We start from the raw sequence: 22,905 nt of genomic DNA, 5'->3' as shown, positions 1-22,905 counted from the left end.
TTGTATCCAAGGGTAAGTATGTGATGATTGTGAATATAAAACTATGAATGCAATAGCACCATCTATGACCATCATAAAAAAGACACCTCTTACTCTTTAGCCTGCATGGGATGTAATGTCTCGATCAGAGGACCTCAATATCACTGTCTCTAAATCCCAGAAAATTGACAGAGCTCTTTGAAGACATGGGCTAGTGTTCTAAATAGCCCAATTATATTTCCTGATCTGAATTGGAGAAACGATGTGAATACTTTGAATACATGATGGGAAAGGTGGCGCCTATTGTGTTCAAGTTATGTTATGTTCCTTGCCGATCATTCCGCTGTTGTATTGTTGTGTCTTGTGCTTTTTGGAAAATCGCTGGCATAAGAAACACCAGGCAGTACTTGGATGGACCACAGCATTCTGAGTACTGATTGAGCCACAGACTCAGTGGGAGGTGCATTGGATGATGATTCCAATGCCAGTGTTCCATCATTGCCATGGAGACTCACCTGTCAGTTTGCCTGTCCTGTCCTGTCCTTCCTTCCTCCTTTCCCCATTTCCAGAGGCCTCACAGACTCCGACGTTTTACACAGCCTATGAAATGTTTGAAGGACATAGAAAGCGTAAGTGGGCATGGCATGGCCACACCTCTCCACCACACCTCCACCTCATCCCTGGAGGGCTCCTCCCTCTCTCTGTCACGCATGCATTCATCTACCTTTGCCTTCAGCATGGATGTGGTGGTCTGGTAATGCCCATGTACAATCAACCATAGGTATTACATACAGTTCACACTTCACATAAGGTTATAGGGTTATACGGTTATATGGTTATATGGTTAACTGAACTATCAACGTACTATAGGTTAGAATGCATCTGCAGAGGTATTCATTCAAATGTAAAGATGCAATTCTTATTGCTTGCTCTGCATTTTGTCTCCTCAAACATACAGTATATGAATAGACAATTCTCTTGATAACATATGTTGACATACAGTATCATGATAATACAGTTGAAGTCGGAAGTTTACATACACTTAGGTTGGAGTCATTAAAACTCGTTTTTCAACCACCCCACAAATTTCTTGGCAAGTCGGTTGGGACATCTACTTTGTGCATGACACAAGTCATTTTTCCAACAATTGTTTACAAACAGAATATTTCACGTATAATTCACTGTATCACAATTCCAGTGGGTCAGAAGTTTACATACACGAAGTTGACTGCCTTTAAACAGCTTGGAAAATTCCAGAAAATTATGTCATGGCTTTAGAAGCCTCTGATAGGCTAATTTACATCATTTGAGTCAATTGGAGGTGTACCCGTGGATGTATTTCAAGGCCTACCAAACTCAGTGCCTCTTTGCTTGACATCATGGGAAAATCAAAAGAAATCAGTCAAGACCTCAGAAAGAAAATTGAAGATCTCCACAAGTCTGCTTCATCCTTGGGAGCAATTTCCAAACTCCTGAAGGTATCACGTTCATCTGTACAAACAATAGTACGCAAGTATTAACCACGCAGCAGTCATAGCGCTCAGGAAGGAGATGCATCTCCTAGAGATGAACGTACTTTGGTGCGAAAAGTGCAAATCAATCCCAGAACAACAGCAAAGGACCTTGTGAAGATGCTGGAGGAAACAGGTACAAAACTATCTATATCCACAGTAAAACAAGTCCTATATCGACATAACCTGAAAGGCCGCTCAGCAAGAAAGAAGCCACTGCTCCAAAACCGCCATAAAAAAGCCAGACTACAGTTTGCAACTAACTGCACATGGGGACAAAGATCACACTTTTTGGAGAAATGTCCTCTGGTCTGATGAAAGAAATATAGTTTGGCCATAATGACCATTGTTATGTTTGGAGGGGGAGGCTTGCAAGCCGAAGAACACCATCCCAACCATGAAGCAGGCGGGTGGCAACATCCTGTTGTGGGGGTGCTTTGCTGGAGGAGGGACTGGTGCACTTCACGAAATAGATGGCATCATGAGGACGGAAAATTATGTGGATATATTGAAGCAACATCTCAAGACATCAGTCAATGGGTCTTCCAAATGGACAATGAGCATACTTCCAAAGTTGTGGTAAAATGGCTTAAGGACAACAAAGTCAAGGTATTGGAGTGGCCATCATAAAGCACTGACCTCAAACCTGTAGAAAATATGTGGGCAGAACTGAAAAAGCGTGTGCGAGCAAGGAGGCCTAGATACCTGACTCAGTTACACCAGCTCTGTCAGGAGGAACGGGCCAAAATTCACCCAACTTATTGTGGAAAGCTTGTGGAAGGCTACCCGAACTGTTTGACCCAAGTTAAACAATTTAAAGGTAATGCTACCAAATACTAATTGAGTGTATGTAAACTTCAGACCCACTGGGAATGTGATGAAAGAAATAAAAGCTGAAATAAATCATTCTCTCTACTATTATTCTGACATTTCAAATTCTTAAAATAAAGTGGTAATCCTAATTGTCCTAAAACAGGGCATTTTTACTAGGATTAAATGTCAGGAATTGTGAAAAACTGAGTTTAAATGTATTTAGCTAAGGTGTATGTAAACTTTTGACTTCAACTGTATATGTTCACAATACTCTTGACACCATATAGACTTTAGTTATGATAATACAGAATAGATTGTACATGAGCATTACTAGGTCTTGCCTGGCTCGTCTGGCTACTTATGGTATGGGTCCACTGGTGCAGGTGCAGGTGCATGCTCATTCATGTGGGAAGCTCCTCTTGAATGTTGAGTCCATTTATCAACTTTACTTTTCACCCATTAAGTCCCTCATGCACTTCATCTCAGGTCCCCTCCGGTTTTCCATCTGCACAAAACATTCACACTCACTTTTTTAACACCACACTAGTGTACGACAACAACTAATGCACATTTTAGTACAGTCATCTGACCGAGATCAGATCTCCATCTTTATGTTATAACCTCAAGTATCTGATGTATTTAGAGAGAAAATTACATACTAAATATGACATTCTGTCTTATAATTCTATCTAGACTTGAGTAGTTAGCTTGTTCTCTTCCAATCAGCACACAACACAGAGGAGACACCACCCACACTTTCTCCATCTGCATTCTGCTTGACAGTCCCACACAGGGACACACACTGGTCTGGAATAGCTGTCATTGTGTGCTTCAAACATCATGCTGTGCCTCATACACCACATCACGATCATGGCTGTTAGCTCTCTGGAGCCCAGGGGGAGAACTATCTGCCATTCCTCTCATCATGCTCACCTCCCCCTCGACAGATATCATCCTTCAACCGTCCATCACAGTGAATGTTTCAATAAGGTATACTGTATACTTAATGGCCTGTTGTAACCTCACCACCTACTTACTGAAGTTCTCTATTCTACATTACTAATTTCACACAGTTCAGACAATATTGAGACAAGCTAAATCATTAGATCAATTTGAGAAAGTGTACTAGTCAGTGCCCAGCCTCTCAGAAAACAAAGATGATGAAATATAGTCAGTCTCCCTCAGGTCAGTGAGTCCCAGACCAGGGCCAGGGCTTAAATCGGAGCTTAGATAGCCTGATAGTCCACCCTGGACGCTGAAAGGGGGCTTTATTTTGCTCTGTCGCCCTGGGATCAGATGGGATTCAATGTGGCTGGGGATCAGAGGCCAGCCAAGCTGGCACAGAGAGCTGTGCCCAGAGAGCCATGTGCCCTGCCAATGCGAACCTGCCACCTCTCATCTGTGTCGGCTGCACAGAGGGCCCTGGCTGCCAAGGGGTCATTTCTAGGCGTAGGCCACGTACCCAGCCCTGTCCCGTCACCCCCTCTCTGCCCTCCCTCATTAACATTGACACATAGACACAGTCTTGGCTTGAGTGAGTCAGGACCCAGCCCTGCTGATCTACAGCCAACATGTACACTAAACTGATGTCACTTGATTCTGTAAAGTACTGGTCTGGTAGCAGTAAATGGAATGGCATCAAACACATGGAAACCATACATTTGATGTATTTGATACCATTCCACCTATTCCGCTCCAGCCCTTGCTACGAGTCCGTCCTCCCCAATTAAGGTGCCACCAACCTCATGTGTCTGCTAGCCATTAATACCCGCAAAATGTTAAAGCCCCTTTCTGCAGAAAAGCCCCTGCCCTTTGTGAACACAAACGCCCCATACTTTGGGGTCTGTCTAACTGTTCTCTGCCTTATTGTAGCTGCCGAGGGGGCCGAGCCAGTGGCTGCCGCCACTCCACCTGTCCTGACCATCCAGCAAGGAGGCCGCGCTGAGTTCCGCTGTACTGTGACTGGCAACCCTACCCCTGCCATCGAGTGGTTCGGTAAGGAAGGCTGTAGCTAGCGGTACACCTACAGCATAAACTAAGCCAGTCAATTAGTTTAGTCAATTGCTGGCTAAGTCAATTAGCAACACATTAATTTGCATGTATAACACCCTGTTATAATCTTGTATTTGAATAGCTGTTTATAGAAGTATACATTCACACTGTATAATGTCATAACTGACAAAAGGGGGGGGGATAATGTGTTTCTAGGTGGAGGTCCTGGTAACAGAATGAGCCCCAATGCTGTGGTCCATGGAGGAGTACTAACCATCCCTGCTGTGGAGAGGGGGGATGAGGGGGAGTACGTCTGCAAGGCCTTCAACACCCATGGAGAACACACAGCACGGGCTGTCCTCTACGTACACAGTGGGTCTCAACATCAACAGCAGGCCAATGTCACAGGTTCATGGGGTGGTATTCTTACTTGAGATCTACACGCTTTACTCAAGTTGTTGCGCAAGTCTTCTATTGAGATCGATGAAGGATTTATGGATGCTCTGAGGTCTGAGTTGTGTGTACTTATCTCAACTGTGAATATGCCCAATATTGTTGTTCGTCACTAGTTACCACATCCACAAAGTAATTACTTCTTCAATGTATCTTCTTAAAATATGATTTTAAACCACAGGAGGTTGGAGGCACCTTAATTGGGGAGGGCAGGCTCGTAGTAATGGCTGAAGCCATTACTTTCCATGTGTTTGATGCCATTCCATTCGCTCCGTTTCAGACATTATTATGAGACGTCCTCCCCTCTGCAGCTTGACTGTTTTAAACCTAACCTTAACCTTGAGCTCACTGCTAACCTTATACCTAACCCTAACTTTAAATTAAGACCAAAAAGCACATTTTTGTTTTCATGAATTTTTACAATATTGCCCATTTCTACTTTGTGGCTGTGATAACTAGTGACAACCCATATTGTCTACCAGTATTGTTGGGTCCTCATTTGGGCATATTCTGTGTTCTTCCTGTGTGTTTAAATGCTTCAGGTGCCAGCCTGCCCCACGTGCAGGTGAGCCCCCAGAGAGTGGACATCCATGAGGGGGAGACGCTGAGGCTGTACTGCCGGGCTGGAGGCACGCCCAGCCCCGGACTCACCTGGAAGAAACAGGGAGGACAACTTCCCTCGCAGGTAAACAGTGGTCCTTTCTACCTGATACTTTCTGTCTAGGATATATACTGATCTTAAGAGTAGCTACATAGAGTGCCTTCAGAAAGAATGTATTTATAGCCCTTGATTTTGCCGTGTTACATCCTGAATTTAAAATGGATTTTTCTTTGTCACTGGCCTACACACAATACCCCATAATGTCAAAGTGGAATTATATTTTTCAAAATGTTTACAATGTCTTGTGTCAATAAGTATTAAACCCCTTTGTTATGGCAAGCCTAAATAAGTTCAGGAGTAAACATTTGCTTAACAAGTCACATAATACGTTGCATGAACTCACTCTGTGTGCAATAATAGTGTTTAACATTATTTTTTAATGACTAGTTAATCTCTGTACCCCATACATACAATTATCTGGAAGGTTCCTTAGTCGAGCAGAGAATTTCAAACAAAGATTCAACCACAAAGACCAGGGAGGTTTTCCAATGCCTTGCAAAGAAGGGTAGATGGGGTATTGGTAGATGGGTAAAAATACAGACGTTGAATATTAATTACACTTTGGATGGTGTATTAATACACCCAGTTGTTACAAAGATACAGGTTTCCTTCCTAACTCAGTTGCCAGAGAGGAAGGACACTGCTCAGGGGTTTCTCCATGAGGCCAATGGTGACTTTAAAACAGTTACAGAGTTTAATGGTTGTGATAGGAGAAAGCTGAGGATGGATCAACAACATTGTAGTTACTCCACAATACTAATCTAATTGACAGAGTGAAAAGAAGAAAGCCTGTACAGAATAAAAATATTCCAAAACATGCATCTTGTTTGCAACAAGGCACTAAAGTAATACAGCAAAAAAATGTGTCAAAGCAATTCACATTTTGTCCTGAATACAAAGTATTATGTTTGGGGAAAATATAATACAACACATTACTGAGTGCCACTCTCCATAATTTCAAGCATAGTGGTGGCTGCTTTATGTTATGGGTATGCTTCTAATTGTTAAGGACTGAGGAGTTATTCAGGATAAAAACGAAACAGAATGGAGCTAAGCACAGGCAAAATCCTAGAGGAAAACCTGGTTCAGTCTGCATTCCAGCAGACACTGGAAGATGAATTCATCTTTCAGCAGGACAATTTTTATTGTATTTTTATTTCACCTTTATTTAACCAGGTAAGCTAGTTGAGAACAAGTTCTCATTTACAACTGCGACCTGGCCAAGATAAAGCAAAGCAGTGCAACAGAAACAACACAGAGTTACACATGGAATAAACAAGCGTACAGTCAATAACACAATAGAAAAAAGTTTAAGTACAGTGTGTGCAAATGGCATGAGGAGGTAAGTCAATAAATAGGCCATAGTAGCAAAGTAATTGCAATTTAGCAGATTAACACTGGAGTGATAGATGAGCAGATGATGATGAGCAGATGATGGTGTGTAAGTAGTGATACTGGTGTGCAAAATAGCAGCAAAGTAAATAAAAACAATATGGGGATGAGGTAGGTAGATTGGGTGGGCTATTTACAGATGGGCTATGTACAGCTGCAGCGATCGGTTAGCTGCTCAGATAGCTGATGTTAGTGAGGGAAAGTTAGTGAGGGAAATGTAAGGCTCCATCTTCAGTGATTTTTGCAATTCATTCCAGTCACTGGCAGCAGAGAACTGGAAGGAAAGGTGGCCAAAGGAGGTGGTTGGCTTTGGGGGTTACCAGTGAGATATACCTGCTGGAGCATGTGCTACGGGTGGGTGTTGTTATCGTGACCAGTGAGCTGAGATAAGCCAACCTAGCATAGATTTATAGATGACCTGGAGCCAGTGGGTCTGGAGACAAATATGTAGCGAGGGCAAGCCAACTAGAACATACAGGTCGCAGTGGTGGGTGGTATAAAGTGCTTTGGTAACAAAACGGATGGCACTGTGATAAACTACATCCAATTTGCTGAGTAGAGTATTGGAAGCTAGATGACATCGCCGAAGTCGAGGATCGGTAGGATAGTCCGTTTTACTAGGGTAAGTTTGACGGCGTGAGTGAAGGAGGCTTTGTTGCGGAATAGAAAGCCGATTCTAGATTTGATTTTGGATTGGAGATGTTTGATATGAGTCTGGAAGGAGAGTTTACAGTCTAGCCAAGGCCAAATATATACTGGAGTTGCTAACTAAGATGACATTGAATTATTCCTGAGTGGCCGAGTTACAGTTTTGACTTAAATCTACTTGAAAATCTATAGCAAGCTATGATCAGCAACCAATTTGACAGAGCAAAAATGTTACCATCCTGGTGTAAAATAGACCTACCCATAAAGACTCTTAGCTGTAATCGCTGCCCAAGGTGCTTTTACAAAATGATTTACTCAGGGGTGTGAATACTTATGTTAATAAGATATTTCTGTATTTGATTTTCAATACATTTGCAAACATTATTAAAACCATGTTTTCACTTTGTCATTATGGGGTATTGTGTGTAGATAGGAGAACAAAAAATTATTTGAATCCTTTTCGAATTTAGGAACGTGGAATAAGTCAAGGGGTATGAATACTTTCTCAACTCACTCACTGTATGTATTGTGTACAGCAGGGGTGTCGAATTCACTTTGCCCCAGGGGCCGCATTCAGTCTTCAACAAGGTCCGGAAAATGTGTTCGATTTCCTTGCCGTCCAAATTTGCCAAAAATGGTCCTTTATCCATTGTTTCTGGAAAAAACTGTCTAGTGATTATTAGCAAGCTGGATAGTCAAGAAACTGTATGAATATAGATCAATTACCATTTCTACACAGTTTGGATTTGGTTTTATTTGATTTATTTTACTCAAACCACCTGCGGGCCGGATTGGACCCCCCCCCGTGAGCTGGATCCGGCCTGCGAGCCATATGTTTGACATCCCTGGTATACAGTATTTAGTGCTGGTATCTCACCATGCTATTGAAAGGGTTGTGTTGGTGAAAAACTGAATTCTGGTGTACAGTATTTTGACCAATCTTTATTGTTTTTTTTCCTTCTTGTGTTTCCTTCCTCCCTTTTTTTATTCCCCCCCTTTTTTCCTTGACGTTTTGCTCAGGCCATTCCTTCTCACGGTTTCCATCAGTTTAAAAGCAACAGTCTCGATGTGTTACAGAGACGTATTGAGGAGCTGCAGGTCTGTCCATCTGTCCTGTCTTTACGTCTGTCTGTCTGTCTATCTATCTGTCTCGTCTCTTACTTCCCACCTGTTGTCCTCTACTGACCTTGCCTAAACACACTGTCAACTAAATGCATGATCAAACGTGTCTTTGATTCATCATCACACACAGTAACTGCCATTAATTCACTACAAGCATATAGCTGCTCACAAAGTCTCCATGAGAAATAGTAGTTAAGTATTACTGGTAAAAAAAACATCATCAACAACAACAATAGCAAGCCGGGTGTGAAGCTCTTCTTATGGCATGGTTTAGTTGTTGTTTTAGTTTTATAAATGTTCCATCCATCCATCCATCCATCCATGTCCTTCATTTTCTAATTTATCCACCATCATTAGGGATGGGGGGAAAAATGTATATAATTGATACATGTCACAATATTATTTTTGGATTTATATTTGGCTCCAGGTATCGATTTGTAAAAAAGGTTTTGGCTACTCATGCCAGGCACTTGTCTCCTCGAGGGGCTTTGGGTTAGTCCCTCCGTACCTCATGTCTCCTCTGCCAGCCGATGCTCAGGGCTCTGTTTTGTTCTGCCTCAGACAGCTTCAGCGTTGTGTCAGCTTTTCCCATGGGGACTCAGGCTCTGCCGTGCGGCCACGCAGAAATTCTGTGTACTTTAGCAAATGGGTTGCTTTGAAAACTTGTGAATGGGTTCAGACACACATTGAGCCGGCTCTGCATCAGCCACTGCTCACTTTAGCCAGGCCCTCACGGTTGACTAGGCCGGAGCTAAGCAGCTTTGTCCACGGATGGAAGGCACTACCACCACCCCTAGGATATTGTAATCCACCCAGCCCAGCCACACCCCTTTAAATTCTCTCTTCAGACACACCCCTTTAAATTCTCTCTCTAGAGCCTAGACACACCCCTTTAAATAATGTCTTTAGGTGTACTCTATTCTCAGCTGTAACACTGGCCACTGTTCACGTTGATGGTTGTAATACCGTATGGTTGTAAGGTTGTAAATTATATTAAGATCCACTCTGTCCATTATAGTTAAAGTGTAAAGTAGTTGCTTAGCCTTGATTTAGTGAGTGGTTGTAAGTACGAGTAAACATCTGTAATGCATTACCAGGGATTTCATACTGTACAGAGGAGCTTTGTAGTATTGCTTGAAAGCATTGTATTGGCTCAAAGCACTATGTCTAATATGTCAATTCCCTAACAGTTTCCCAGTCCTGTCATCATTGTACTGAATCATTTTAACAACTCAACAACAATTATTTTAAGTATACAATAGTATACAATAACATGTGCTACTATACCTACTGTACTGTATGCTACTGTAATGTATCCTCCTGAAGTGTATGACTACCTACTGTAGTGTATCCTGCTGTAGTGTATGACTACCTACTGCAGTTTATCCTACTGTAGTGTATGCTACTGTAGTGTATGCTACTGTAGTGTATCCTGCTGTAGTGTATGACTACCTACTGTAGTGTTCCCTACTGTAGTGCATCCTACTGTAGATTTTGACTACCTACTGTAGTGTATCCTACTGTAGTGTATGACCAACTACTGTAGTGCATCCTACTGTAGTGTATGACTACCTACTGTAGTGTACCTACTGTATGTCATTGGTAACTGTTTCAATAGTGATCATTATTTGTTGTCAAATTAACATTTTTAACTGTGAAATCATTATAGTAATGTTGATATACCTAAACATTACTTTTCTCTTCAACCAACGATGAATTGGTTAGATTTTATTGTTTTATTTAATGCAAAGCACAGCAATAACTGAAAAGCCATTTTTAATGATCATAACACAAACATTGTTACAACACACACCATTGAACAATGCTATATACTGTATATGCTGAAGATCCACCCTGCCGTGCTTTTGTTGGTATTGATTTGAAATTATATCAAGTGTGTCTGTTGTTCGCACCTTTGTGGGTTTACACAGTGGTTATACAATGTTTAAACAGTAGGTGTTGGTCCAGAGGTAAGAAATCTGCTGTATGTATGATGTTTTTGTATTGGGTTTAGGTAGAGACATTATCATTGTCATGCACATTGTCGTGTAGCTCGTACCACAGTGGTGCATTGTGTCTAAGGCCATTGTGACATATTCTTCATCCCTCTCCATGCTTGTTGCTGTGTCCTCTCTAGACCCGTATGGAGCGTACAGACATTGGCACCCTTCTCATCCCCAACATCAAGTCTTCTGACTCTGGCACCTACCTGTGTGTCGGAACCAACTCCATAGGGTCCTCAGAGGCTCCCATCGAGGTCACTGTCAATAGAGGTGAGAGTTCACTCCAGGGTCATGTTCAGTAGGGCACTCGTTTTAAAAAGTTTCGCAACGTAAATTGGAAAGATAGTTCAGATTACGTCAATGTTTTAATCTGTTTCAAAATGTTTTCTCCTTAATGGGCATGACCCAGGTAATTGTACCCAGAGCTTGCTGCCGCTGTGTGTTGATAGTAATTTAACATTAGTAAATGTCTGTGTCCTGTGTTTGTGGTTGTGTAGCAATAGGAGGAGACACCATCTCATCAGCCATCACCATCCAGCCCTCCATAGCTGACGTCCAGGAGGGACAGTCTCTGGACCTTAACTGTTTTGTCCCTGGTAACCCCCCACCTGCTGTCACCTGGAGGAGGTCTAGTGGACGCCTGTCTGCCAATCACCAGGTTGGAATATACACATGTTCTCTTACTAGGGTTGAACAATTCTGGAAACTTTACCAAAATTCCCAGGTTTTGGTTTTTCCAAAGTTCCCAACATGGATTTCTGAAAACCCAGGAACTTTGGGACCTTACCTCTAACATACAAATGCTTCCAACTGTTCATGTAAATGTACTGTAGCCACGTGATGATATGGTATCATTACTGTTTAGGATGCTCAGCTAGTCAAATCTCTATGAAAAATCTATTGAACCGATAGTGGGACATTTTGCTAGCTAGCATGCTAGTTGGTTCTGCAGACTTCCAGTCATTGTGCTTACGCTAGTTATAAATTGCATCAGAAACGACCTTCAACTTCATTAAAACTGAAAGCAGAGACATAAAAATGGTATCCATGAGTTCATCTGACTCTGGGGAAGTAGAACAAAATCATTGCCAACATGTCACACTATCCCTTTAATGAAGACTGTTTATTTCAGCTGAATATTCAGCAGGATAATTCCCATTGTGCCTAACAGGTTCTGGGTACCCAGCTGCGTATCCTCTCTGCCAGCCCAGATGACTCTGGGGAGTATATCTGTCGTGCGGAGGCAGCGCCTGGTAAACCTGTCCGTCAGGCCTCAGTCTCTGTCTCAGTCACAGCCACCTCCTCTCGTAAGTCAGCAAGCTATTCTCTCTGTGACAGTACACTGGCTTGACAATGGAACTATCCTCTCTACTGATATCACTGGGGATGGTGGTGAAGCAGTCCGACGTATACGCAGTAGGAACATCTGTGTAATTTATTTTGTGGCCTTTCGTCATGTACAGTATTACTTTTCCAGTTGTGTTTAATTCCAACCCTCCTTAAAGTGACCTCAAGAGCATATGCTTTACTTTTCCACACTGTGCCATGATCTCATCCTGGTTCAAACCTTCCTGGGTTTCTGGTTTGTCATGCTTTGTATTTGCTTCTAAATTCCAATGCTTCCAATGGAGGCCATAGACCTAAAGTATCATGATCTTGTACTTACAGTACACCCTCTTGTAAATGTTGTAGGATTAGAACTTGAGTGAGCAGAGGAAACATTGTCCTGTTGTAATGTTTGTGTGGTGTGTGTTCCCTGGAGCAGGCCTGCAGACCCCTATCATCTCCATTGAGCCCCACAGTGCAGCGGTGCGAAAGGGAGAGTCAGCCAGCTTCAAGTGTAGGGTCTACAGTGGAGCCCAGCCCGTTCGCCTGGAGTGGAAACTGTCCAACAACCAGCCCCTTCCCGGTGAGGACACACACATACTGTTACACTGTTACTCTCCAACTGGAGGATACTGAATCATTCCATTAAATTCCATACAGCAGAAAGGCATTTAGTCAGATTCTTGTCAGATGTCAGAATCATGTCATTATCCACACACGCAAACTACCTGCAATATATTCAGTAATGACAACATATCGTCTGTATCCAATTACTGTTCTTTCATTTTTAGCTACATTTTTAATTTAACACACACAGTTGCTGCTTGTAAGAGATGTACTTGACAGACTAAATGATTCCCTATAAAACCTGTCATTCTGTAGACAATGTGAAGATTGACCATTACGGCTCTGTCCTCATCATCACTGATGCCCGCCCTAGCAACCAGGGCACCTACCGCTGTGTGGCTAGCAACTTGTTTGGAATCACCCAGAGCATGGTCTCTCTGATTGTCAGAGGTATGGTGTAGTCACACACACACACACATACACACACACATATATGCTGTTGATGTTTATGGTGTGGTTCAGTATGAGCAGCTACTCTCTGTCGATGAACTAAGGGCCCCCCTTGGTGGTTGTCATGGTAAAGGAAAGGTTGTTTATTTGGGTGATGTCATCCTTCCTTCCAGAGTCTCCCGTAGCGACTGTCACCCCTCAGGGGCCCGTGCGAGTCAAGGTGGGTGAACCCATCAATCTGGAGTGCCAGGCCTCCGGGGAGCCACGGCCATCTGTCACATGGCACAGGCTGGACAACGCCCGCAAGACCATGCTGAGTAGTCCTGTGCCCATGGAGTCCAACGCTGTCATGCAGGTACTGTACTGGATCTGTGTTCATTTTTACTGAGCTTTTGTACTGTACAGGCGAAAGGTAGCCTAGTGGTTAAGAGCTTTGAGCCAGTAACTAACTGACAGGTCGCTGGTTCCGACTAGGTGACTAGGTGAAAAATCTGAGCAAGGCACTTAACCCTAATTTCTCTGGATAAGAGTGTCTACTAAATTACAAGTGAAATGTAAGTGGAAGAATAAAGGATTTCTAAACAAAGATTAAGCCTAGATTCTTAATTCAATGTGCTTCTTGCTCTAAAAACCAGGCTTAATCTGTGTATGAGAAACCAGACCTTAGTGTTAGGATGTAATACATTTTTGTGCTAAGATATATTACATAGGGTGTGCTATTTATTCTATGATGGGCAAATGCAGTAAAGCTGTTGTCATGACGTGCCCTTGGGGGAGGATCATAGCCCCCCTCTCTCTCTCCACAGTTTTATGATGGTCATAAATACTCTGCTTCTGGGTCGGTAGTATTGAGATTGGAATGTGTGACTGTGGGACACAGAGAGAGACTTTGCCTAACTTTAACATCAAAAGGGTGAATAATTCAACAGTATTTCTGTATTTCAAACATTTGTAATGGTCCTGGGGTATTTAAAGAACAATCCTGTCGAATTTGTTAATAATTTGTGATGTAACTAAAGACGATAGGACAACATAACAGTATCCCTTAATTTATATATTTCCCAGCTGTCAGGGTCACATCCAAATGTGGGGAAACGTATATGATTAAATATAAAACTATTAGTGAGAAGATGTAATGTGATGTTAGCCTTCTAAATGAGAGAATTGTTTTTCATATGAAGTCTTAAAACCTCTTGGAACTCCCTCTCCCGAATCCAGGAGAATTGTCATCAATTAATACTAATTAGCATAACGCAACGGACAAAAAATATTACTAGAAAATATGAATATTCATGAAATCACAAGTGAAATATATTGAAACACAGCTTAGCCTTTTGTTAATCACCCTGTCATCTCAGATTTTGAAATTATGCTTTACAGCCAAAGCAAGACAAGCATTTGTGTAAGTTTATTGATAGCCTAGCATAGCATTATGCCTAGCTAGCAGCAGGCAGCTTGGTCACGAAAATCAGAAAAGCAATCAAATTAAATCGTTAACCTTTGATGAGCTTCGGATGTTTTCACTCACGAGACTCCCAGTTAAACAGCAAATGTTCATTTTATCCCATAAAGATTATTTGTATAGCCGAAACACCTCCGTTTGTACTTCACGTTTGGTTGAGAAATCCACCGGAAACTGCGGTCACGACAACGCCGAAAAATATTCCAAATTAGATCCATAATATCGACAGAAACATGGCAAAGCGTTTTTTATAATCAATCCTCAAGGTGTTTTTCGATAATATATCAACCGGGACAGGTGGCTTCTTAGTAGGAAAGAGAGAAACAATGGCCGAATTTGTCTTTTATGCACAAAACACTCTGAGAGCCTCCAGCTGACCACTGACGCAATGTTTTCGTTCAGGCTCAGTTTTCAAAATAAAAGCCTGAAACTATGTATTGTGACACTAGACACAATTGGTGAAGCCATAGATAAAGGAATCTGGTTGATATCTCATTCACTGCTCAATAGGGACGCATAGGAACGCAGAGCTTTCTAAATAAGAGTCCCTTCCTGATTGGATTTTTTCTCAGGCTTTCACCTGCAATATCAGTTCTGTTATACTCACAGACAATATTTTTACAGTTTTGGAAACTTTAGAGTGTTTTCTATCCTAAGCTGTCAATTATATGCATATTCTAGCATCTTGTCCTGACAAAATAGCCCGTTTACTTTGGGAACGTTATTTTTCCAAAAATGAAAATAGTGCCCCCTAGTTTCATTAACAAAGTCAGTGGCCAAGCCCACATGAGCACAGACATTACATCGGCGTCATGAAACGCCCACTTTTGTGTATGAAACCAACTTCCGACAAAATGTACATTAGACCAGTTACGTGCAGATTGAACGACCGAATGGTACTCTGAAAGATCCATTCTGGAGAACATTTGCCTATCTAACGACCATTGGTACGCCTGATGTATCCATTATAACAAGCTACAACTACTAAAGACTTTGATCTCTGGTGGACAAACCAGAGACTTTCTGTCGACTGACTTTCCAGCAGACGGACCGGCGGTCACAGACAGAAAAAACAAAGGCCTACACTCGAAAATATGTAAATTGCAATTCCTTTTTGAATGAGGAGAATCAGGAGGATATAATTATGGTCAGATTTGCCAAATGAAGGTTGGGGGAAAGCTTTGTATGCATCTCTGTGTGGAGTAAAGGTGGTCTAGAGTTTTTTTTCCTCTGGTTGCACATGTGACATGCTGGTAAAAACTTGGTAAATTAAGTCTCCCTGCATTAACGTCCCCGGCCACTAGGAGTTCCACTTCTGGATGAGAATTGTATTGTTTGCTTATGGCCTTATAGAGTTGGTTGAGTGCGGTCTTAGTGCCAGCATCGGTCTGTGGTGGTAAATAGACGGCTACGAGTGATATAGATGAGAACACTCTTGGTAGATAGTGTGGTCTACAGCTTATCATAAGGTACTCTACCTCAGGCGAGCAATACCTCAAGACTTCTTTAATATTAGGCATTTCGCACCAGCTGTTATTGACAAATAGACACACACCTCCACCCCTCGTCTTACCAGACGTAGCATCTCTCTTCTGCTGCTGCATAGAAATTCCCGCCAGCTCTATATGTATAACCTATCCTGTGTGTGTTTATGTTCTTCTGTGTGATTATTTAGTTAGTTAGTAAATAAATAATTAAGCCAATTGGTATACATTCAGAATATGACTGATGAGGTAATACATTAATAAGTGACTGTAATCAATAAGATATGAAAATAGTTCAATTAAATTCAGGAAATAGTAACTCTTTAAACAACATTTTCCCGTGGTGCACCGACTTCCTAGTTAATTCATGTTTAATCACGTAATAATTACACCGAGAGAAATGATTTGATAATATAACAGTCTTCACATTAATGATAGTCCAAAAGACACGACACGGTCTTCCCCTCCCAGGTCCTAGTGGCCCGTCCAGAAGACAGTGGCACCTACGTGTGCACGGCCCGCAACAACGAGGGAACCACCGAGACCAGGGTGGAAGTGATCGTAGAAGGGGGTGCCCAGGTGCCCACCTCGCCACGGGCCTCTGTGCCAGAACCCCTTATGGTGGTGGTGGAGGGACAGACCACCACACTGAGATGTGACGCTCACGGTAACTGATGCACTTCCAAATTACACTAACGATTATTAAAGCAAAGATAACAGAGTTCCCCAGGTTTTGATTGTATTGATACTTGTTATTACAGAGAATACATCCTACAAATGAGAGTTGAGAGGAACTTCATGTCATAGACACCTCATCTTTGCTAAGACCATACAACTGGCATTACAAATCATTTACATTCACTTAAGTCCTTTTTACACACTGATATTGTGATTTCCCTCCTTCCCAAGGATTCCCCTCCCCTAAGATCACATGGTCTAAGCTGCGTGCCCCTCTTCCCTGGAGACATAAGGTAGTGGACAACACCCTAGTCCTGCCCAGTGTTGGCCGGGCAGACTCTGGAGAGTACATCTGTAACGCCACCAACAACATGGGCACCACAGAGGTCACCATCATGCTGGATGTGGAGAGTGAGTCTGATAAACAGATTTTATTAGCCTGGTCCCAAATCTTTTGTAATTCTTAACCAACTCCTGTTAATCGTGATCGTGTTGGCTATACAAATCTGGAACCAAAGAGATCTGGGTCCAGGTTAGGGTTTCATCACTGCTGGTTCCATTCTGAACAGAAATATTGTGGAGACTTATATAGATTATTAACACCAGTAAAACTCAATGACACAGCTCATGAATCACGTCTCACCATGCATAAATGTGACCTCACATCTCTATGCGAGCTTAATTTAGTGATTTGCTTTTACGTTTCAAAAAAATATAGACTTATAGCTTAAAAATCTATCAACTGTAGATGAAACATGGGAAAGTTATGCTGTAAAACCACTCAGGGGAAGTATGAAAAAAAGCCCTTGAAAGATTTTGCGGAATGTTCACACTTGCTGGAGACCTCTTCTTTGTTTACGCCCATTCAGCATCTTTCACGCCCTCTTAACCCTTAGCCCCACCCATGTAAATGCATATGAGTCAGCAGTAAGTAATCTCTCTATTTAAACTTTCTCCAACTGAGCTTTGTCGTTAGCATCAGCTAAATTTGCAGGTTGACCTTTATTGTCATGAATCTTGCCCTAGAGGCACAACTGAGCAAAATTAAAGGTTAGGGTTAGGCATTAGAGTTAGCAGTGTGGTTAAAGTTAGGATTAGGTTTTAAATTATTTTATGACTTTGTGGCTGTACGAGCTAGTGACCCCTCTGCAGAGATGCCTCTAAGTCAAGATTCATGACATTAAATGCCAACCTACACTAAATTCAGGGCAGCAATGTTGTTGAGCGCTGTAGCAATGCTTTTGCAGTTGTCCATGACTATATCTTTCCAAAAATCTGCAGAAGCAAAGATTATCTATATACTGACCAGGGAAACCCCATTCTGTTATACATGTAGGCAGAAGCCTGTGATATGACAGGCCAAACATCTCTCGGCATATCTAGCCCCTTCAATATCACAGCCAGTCATCCAGGGAGGATCCTGCCTTTCTCCCTGTATTGCTATATACTTTCTCCTTGGCTAAACTAGACTTGTCATTTACATTTTGTATCCATATTTACAGATCAACTACAATTTTTTTATCAAGAAAGTTCACATGTTCAAGAAGGCATATCGGAAGACCTTCCGGGTGGTGCAGTGGTTAAGGGCACTGTACTGCAGCGCCAGCTGTGCCACCAGAGACTCTGGGTTCGCGCCCAGGCTCTGTTGTAACCGGCCCCGACCGAGAGGTCCGTGGGGCGACGCACAATTGGCCTAACATCGTCCGGGTTAGGGAGGGTTTGGCCGGTAGGGATATCCTTGTCTCATCGCGCACCAGCGACTCCTGTGGCGGGCCGGGCGCAGTGCGCGCTAACCAAGGTTGACAGGTGCACAGTGTTTCCTCTGACACATTGGTGCGGATGGCTTCCAGGTTGGATGACGCTGTGTTAAGAAGCAGTGCGGCTTGGTTGGGTTGTGTAACGGAGGATGCATGACTTTCAACCTTCGTCTCTCCCGAGCCCGTACGGGAGTTATAGCGATGAGACAAGATAGTAGCTACTAAACAATTGGATACCACGAAATTGGGGAGATAAAGGGGTAAAATCCCCCCCCCCAAAAAGAAGGCATATCGGAAGAAAAAACGATTAGAAAATGATAATAATTTCGGCCTTACTGTGAAGTCGGAACTAGCTTCCTGAATCAAGTCACACATCATCATCTATTCCTAATACTAGTCACTTTAGTATCTCTAACCTTTCATGTCTCTGTGATGCAGCTCCTCCCTATGCCACCTCCCTGCCCGACGACGTGGCAGTGCGTGTGGGCGAGGTGATCCGACTGCAGTGCCTGGCCCATGGTACTCCCCCCCTGCTCTTCCAGTGGACCAAGCTGGACGGCAGCCTGTCCACCAGGGCTGACGTCCAAGCAGGAGACCTCCAGATCAACCTGGCCACAGCCGAAGACACTGGCACTTACAAGTGTGTCGCCTCCAACAAAGTGGGCACCAGTGAAGCACATGCCAAGGTTACAGTCAGATGTAAGTAAGCCCAGTCACATCCTGGCTTCTGTGTTGATGAAATTTGTCTACAGTAAGGTTTTTGTTATCATAAAAACCACCTTCAGTGAAGCACACAAACACTCCCTTATTGTGTATGTGTGTGTGCATCTGTGTGTGAATGCACTTGCCTGCCTGCCTGCCTGCCTGTGTGTGTGTGTGTGTAGCGCCCCTAGCGGTGCGTGTGTCTCCTCAGGTGGAGGTGAAGGCCCAGGGTAGTGCTGTGGAGTTCACCTGCTCTGCTGCAGGAGGCCTGGGGACCACCATGGAGTGGCTGAAGGAGGGAGGAGCCCTGCCCCCCAACCATCACATCAAAGACGGAGTGCTGAGGTGAGAGAGCCAGGAGTCACTTTACAGCAGGCAGTCCAAATACGTAACAGCCAAGTTAATAAACAGATCACTGACCATTTCGAATCCCACCGTACCTTCTCCGCTGTGCAATCCGGTTTCCGAGCTGGTCACGGGTGCACCTCAGCCACGCTCAAGGTACTAAATGATATCATAACCGCCATCAATGAAAGACAGTACTGTGCAGCCGTATGCGTCGACCTGGACAAGGCTTTCGACTATCAATCACCGTATTCTTATCGGCAGACTCAACAGCCTTGGTTTCTCAAATTACTGCCTTGCCTAATTCACCATTTACTTCTCAGACAGAGTTCAGTGTGTCAAATCGGAGAGCCTGTTGTCTGGACCTCTGGCAGTCTCTGTGGGGGTACCACAACGTTCAATTCTCGGACCGACTCTTTTCTCTGTATATATCAACGATGTCGCTCTTGCTGCGGGTGATTCCCTGATCCACCTCTATGCAGACGACGCCATTCTGAATACAACTGGCCCTTCTTTGGACACTGTGTTAATCAACCTCCAAACGAGCTTCAATGCCATACAGCACTCCTTCCGTGGCCTCCAACTGCTCTTAAATGCTAGTAAAACTAAATGCATGCTCTTCAACCGATTGCTGCCCGCACCTGCCCGCCCGACTAGCATCACTACTCTGGACGGTTCTGACTTAGAATATGTGGACAATTACAAATACGTAGGTGTCTGGTTAGACTGTAAACTATCCTTACAGACTCATATTAAACATCTCCAATCCAAAATGAAATCTAGAATCTGCTTCCTATTTCGCAACAAAGCCTCCTTCACTCACGCCACCAAACTTACCCTCGTAAAACTGACTATCCTACCGATCCTCGACTTCGGCGATGTCATTTACAAAATAGCTTCCAATACTCTACTCAGCAAACTGGATGCAGTTTATCACAGTGCCATCCGTTTTGTCACCAAAGCCCCTTATACCACCCACCACTGCGACCTGTATGCTCTCGTCGGCTTGCCCTCGCTACATATTCGTCGCCAGACCCACTGGCTCAATTCTCGGATTCTTACCTCTAGCATAGACTTATAGATGACCTATCTATAAGTCTATGCTAGGTAAAGCTCCGGCTTATCTCAGCTCACTGGTCACGATAACAACACCCACCCGTAGCACACGCTCCAGCAGGTATATCTCACTGGTCACCCCCAAAGCCAACACCTCCTTTGGCCGCCTTTCCTTCCAGTTCTCTGCTGCCAGTGACTGGAACGAATTGCAAAAATCACTGAAGCTGGAGACTTATATTTCCCTCACTAACTTTAAACATCAGCTATCTGAGCAGCTAACCGATCGCTGCAGCTGTACATAGTCCATCTGTAAATAGCCCACCCAATCTACCTACCTCATCCAATATTGTTTTATTTATTTTTCTGCTCTTTTGCACATCAGTATTTCTACTTGCACATCATCATCTGCTCATCTATCACTCCAGTGTTAATTTGCTAAACTGTAATTACTCCGCTACTATGGCCTATTTATTGCCTTATCTCCTCACGCCATTTGCACACACTGTATATAGACTTTCTTTTTTTTCTATTGTATTATTGACTGTATGCTTGTTTATTCCACGTATAACTCTGTGTTGTTGTTTGTGTCACACTGATATGCTTTATCTTGGCCAGGTCGCAGTTGTAAATGAGAATTTGTTCTCAACTAGCCTGCCTGGTTAAATAAAGGTGTTCTCAACTAGCCTACCTGATTAAATAAAGGTGGGGTAAAAAATAAAAATACAGTTAAATGATGATCCAGGATCAACACAGTTGGGCTCCTGAGTGGCGCAGCGGTCTAAGGCACTGCATCTCAGTGCTAGAGGTGTCACTACAGACACCCTGGTTCGAATCCTGGCTATATCACAACCGGCCATGATTGGGACTCCCACAATTGGCCCTGTGTAATCCCGGGTTTGGCTGATGTATGCCGTCATTGTAAATAAAATAAGTAAATATTTGTTCTTCACTAACTTAACAGTTAAATAAAAAAAATAAAAACGATAATCCAGGATCAACACTGTTAAATGATGATCTAAGATCAACACAGTTAATTGACAATCCAGGATCACCACAGTTAAATGATGATCCAGGATCACCACAGTTAAATGATGATCCAGGATTAACCATATGATGATCCAGGAACAACAAAATGATGATCCATGATCATGTCCCTCTTTGTGAAATCAGGACGTGCATTTGGGTTATCTGCCTGTATCTGATCCTTGTGTGTTTTGAGTAGAATTGAGAACCTGGATCAGAGCAATGAGGGCGTCTACATCTGCAGAGCCACCAGTGTTCATGGCCAGGCTCAGGATACCGCCAAGCTCACCATCCAAGGTTTGCCAACACCCTCATACAATCATTGACACTGTCACAACCCATATTTATAACACATCATATTTTGTATAGCCCCACTATGCAATCCCTCTCAATGATCTGGGAATCACATAGATGTATATCTCTATAAATGGCTCTGCAATTATCTTTATTTTTACAGTATTAATTCAGTGTTTGTATGAACCCTCTCTCTCCTCTCCTCATTGCCTGCAGCCCTTCCCAAGGTAATGATCAACGTACGTACCTCAGTGCAGACTGTTATGGTTGGTAACTCGGTGGAGTTTGAGTGCCAGGCCATCGGCGAGCCCCAGCCCACGGTGCGCTGGAGCAAGGTGGGAGGGCTGCTACCGGCACACATTGTGGTGAAGGGCGGCATGCTTAAGATCGAACAGGTGACAGACGCTGACGCTGGACAGTACCGCTGCACTGCCACCAACGATGTGGGCTCTGTGCAGTCCCAGGTGGTCCTCAATGTCCAGTGTGAGTAGAAAAAGAAGTGTACTGGTCCTGTACGTCTGCAAACACACACACGCACACACACACACACGCACAGACACACACACACACACACCACACACACGCACACACACGTACATGCACACACGCACACACACGCACACACACACGCACATGCACAGACACACACACACACTCCTATAGCTCTTGTCCCCTCCGACCATGTATTGACAGATGTTTGTTTGTAAAGCCCTACCCCAGATCGCAGCTCTGCCAGAGCTGAAGGAAGTGACAGTGGGATCTGATGCTGTCCTGCCCTGTGTGGCATCAGGATACCCAGTGCCTGCCATCAAATGGTCCAAGGTAACCAACACCCTATCAGCGCAACGGAAAACAAACTAGTGAAGATGGTGCCTATCTGTATCTGACTATTTTCCATCTACAGTATGTGCCTTGTGAACAGGATCCTGATTGAACCTTTTGTAACATGTTCTGTGCATCCTTCTCTCTGTAGCTGGATGGGGAGCTTCCTCCTAAGTGTATACAGGTAGTCAACACCTTGACGGTTCCTGGATTGACCCACGAGGATTCTGGGACATACGTGTGCACTGCCTCCAACAAGCAGGGAAAAGTGGAGGCCTTCACCACCCTCAAAGTCCATGGTCAGTCAGCTCTATAGAAACACACTGTGGAAGAGAATATAACATTGTTGCCTGTATCCAACTCTA

The 22,905-nt window shown here is 43.4% G+C and overlaps 1 protein-coding gene across 12 annotated transcripts in view; it reads left to right on the top strand.

Annotated features, from left to right (window-relative positions):
* hspg2 (heparan sulfate proteoglycan 2) overlaps positions 1–22,905 on the top strand; it is a 181,428-nt gene that overhangs the window by 140,585 nt on the left and 17,938 nt on the right. For 7 of the 12 annotated variants that reach the window (XM_024376129.2, XM_042299582.1, XM_042299574.1 and 4 more), the window contains 19 exons: positions 549–608; positions 4,176–4,298; positions 4,512–4,703; positions 5,291–5,433; positions 8,470–8,547; positions 10,709–10,844; positions 11,072–11,232; positions 11,746–11,881; positions 12,340–12,483; positions 12,783–12,917; positions 13,091–13,272; positions 16,335–16,530; positions 16,773–16,952; positions 18,737–18,997; positions 19,183–19,345; positions 21,624–21,721; positions 21,935–22,201; positions 22,428–22,540; positions 22,692–22,839. In XM_024376129.2, the coding sequence (XP_024231897.1) occupies positions 549–608; positions 4,176–4,298; positions 4,512–4,703; positions 5,291–5,433; positions 8,470–8,547; positions 10,709–10,844; positions 11,072–11,232; positions 11,746–11,881; positions 12,340–12,483; positions 12,783–12,917; positions 13,091–13,272; positions 16,335–16,530; positions 16,773–16,952; positions 18,737–18,997; positions 19,183–19,345; positions 21,624–21,721; positions 21,935–22,201; positions 22,428–22,540; positions 22,692–22,839 (2,916 nt within the window). The remainder of the gene's footprint in view (positions 1–548; positions 609–4,175; positions 4,299–4,511; positions 4,704–5,290; positions 5,434–8,469; positions 8,548–10,708; positions 10,845–11,071; positions 11,233–11,745; positions 11,882–12,339; positions 12,484–12,782; positions 12,918–13,090; positions 13,273–16,334; positions 16,531–16,772; positions 16,953–18,736; positions 18,998–19,182; positions 19,346–21,623; positions 21,722–21,934; positions 22,202–22,427; positions 22,541–22,691; positions 22,840–22,905) is intronic. The other 5 variants (XM_024376139.2, XM_024376138.2, XM_042299577.1 and 2 more) reach the window with 3 other exon arrangements.

The sequence above is a fragment of the Oncorhynchus tshawytscha genome, linkage group LG16, assembly GCF_018296145.1.
Source record: "Oncorhynchus tshawytscha isolate Ot180627B linkage group LG16, Otsh_v2.0, whole genome shotgun sequence".
NCBI classification, from domain to species: Eukaryota; Metazoa; Chordata; class Actinopteri; order Salmoniformes; family Salmonidae; genus Oncorhynchus; species Oncorhynchus tshawytscha.
This window is presented reverse-complemented; position numbering and strand designations above follow the sequence as displayed.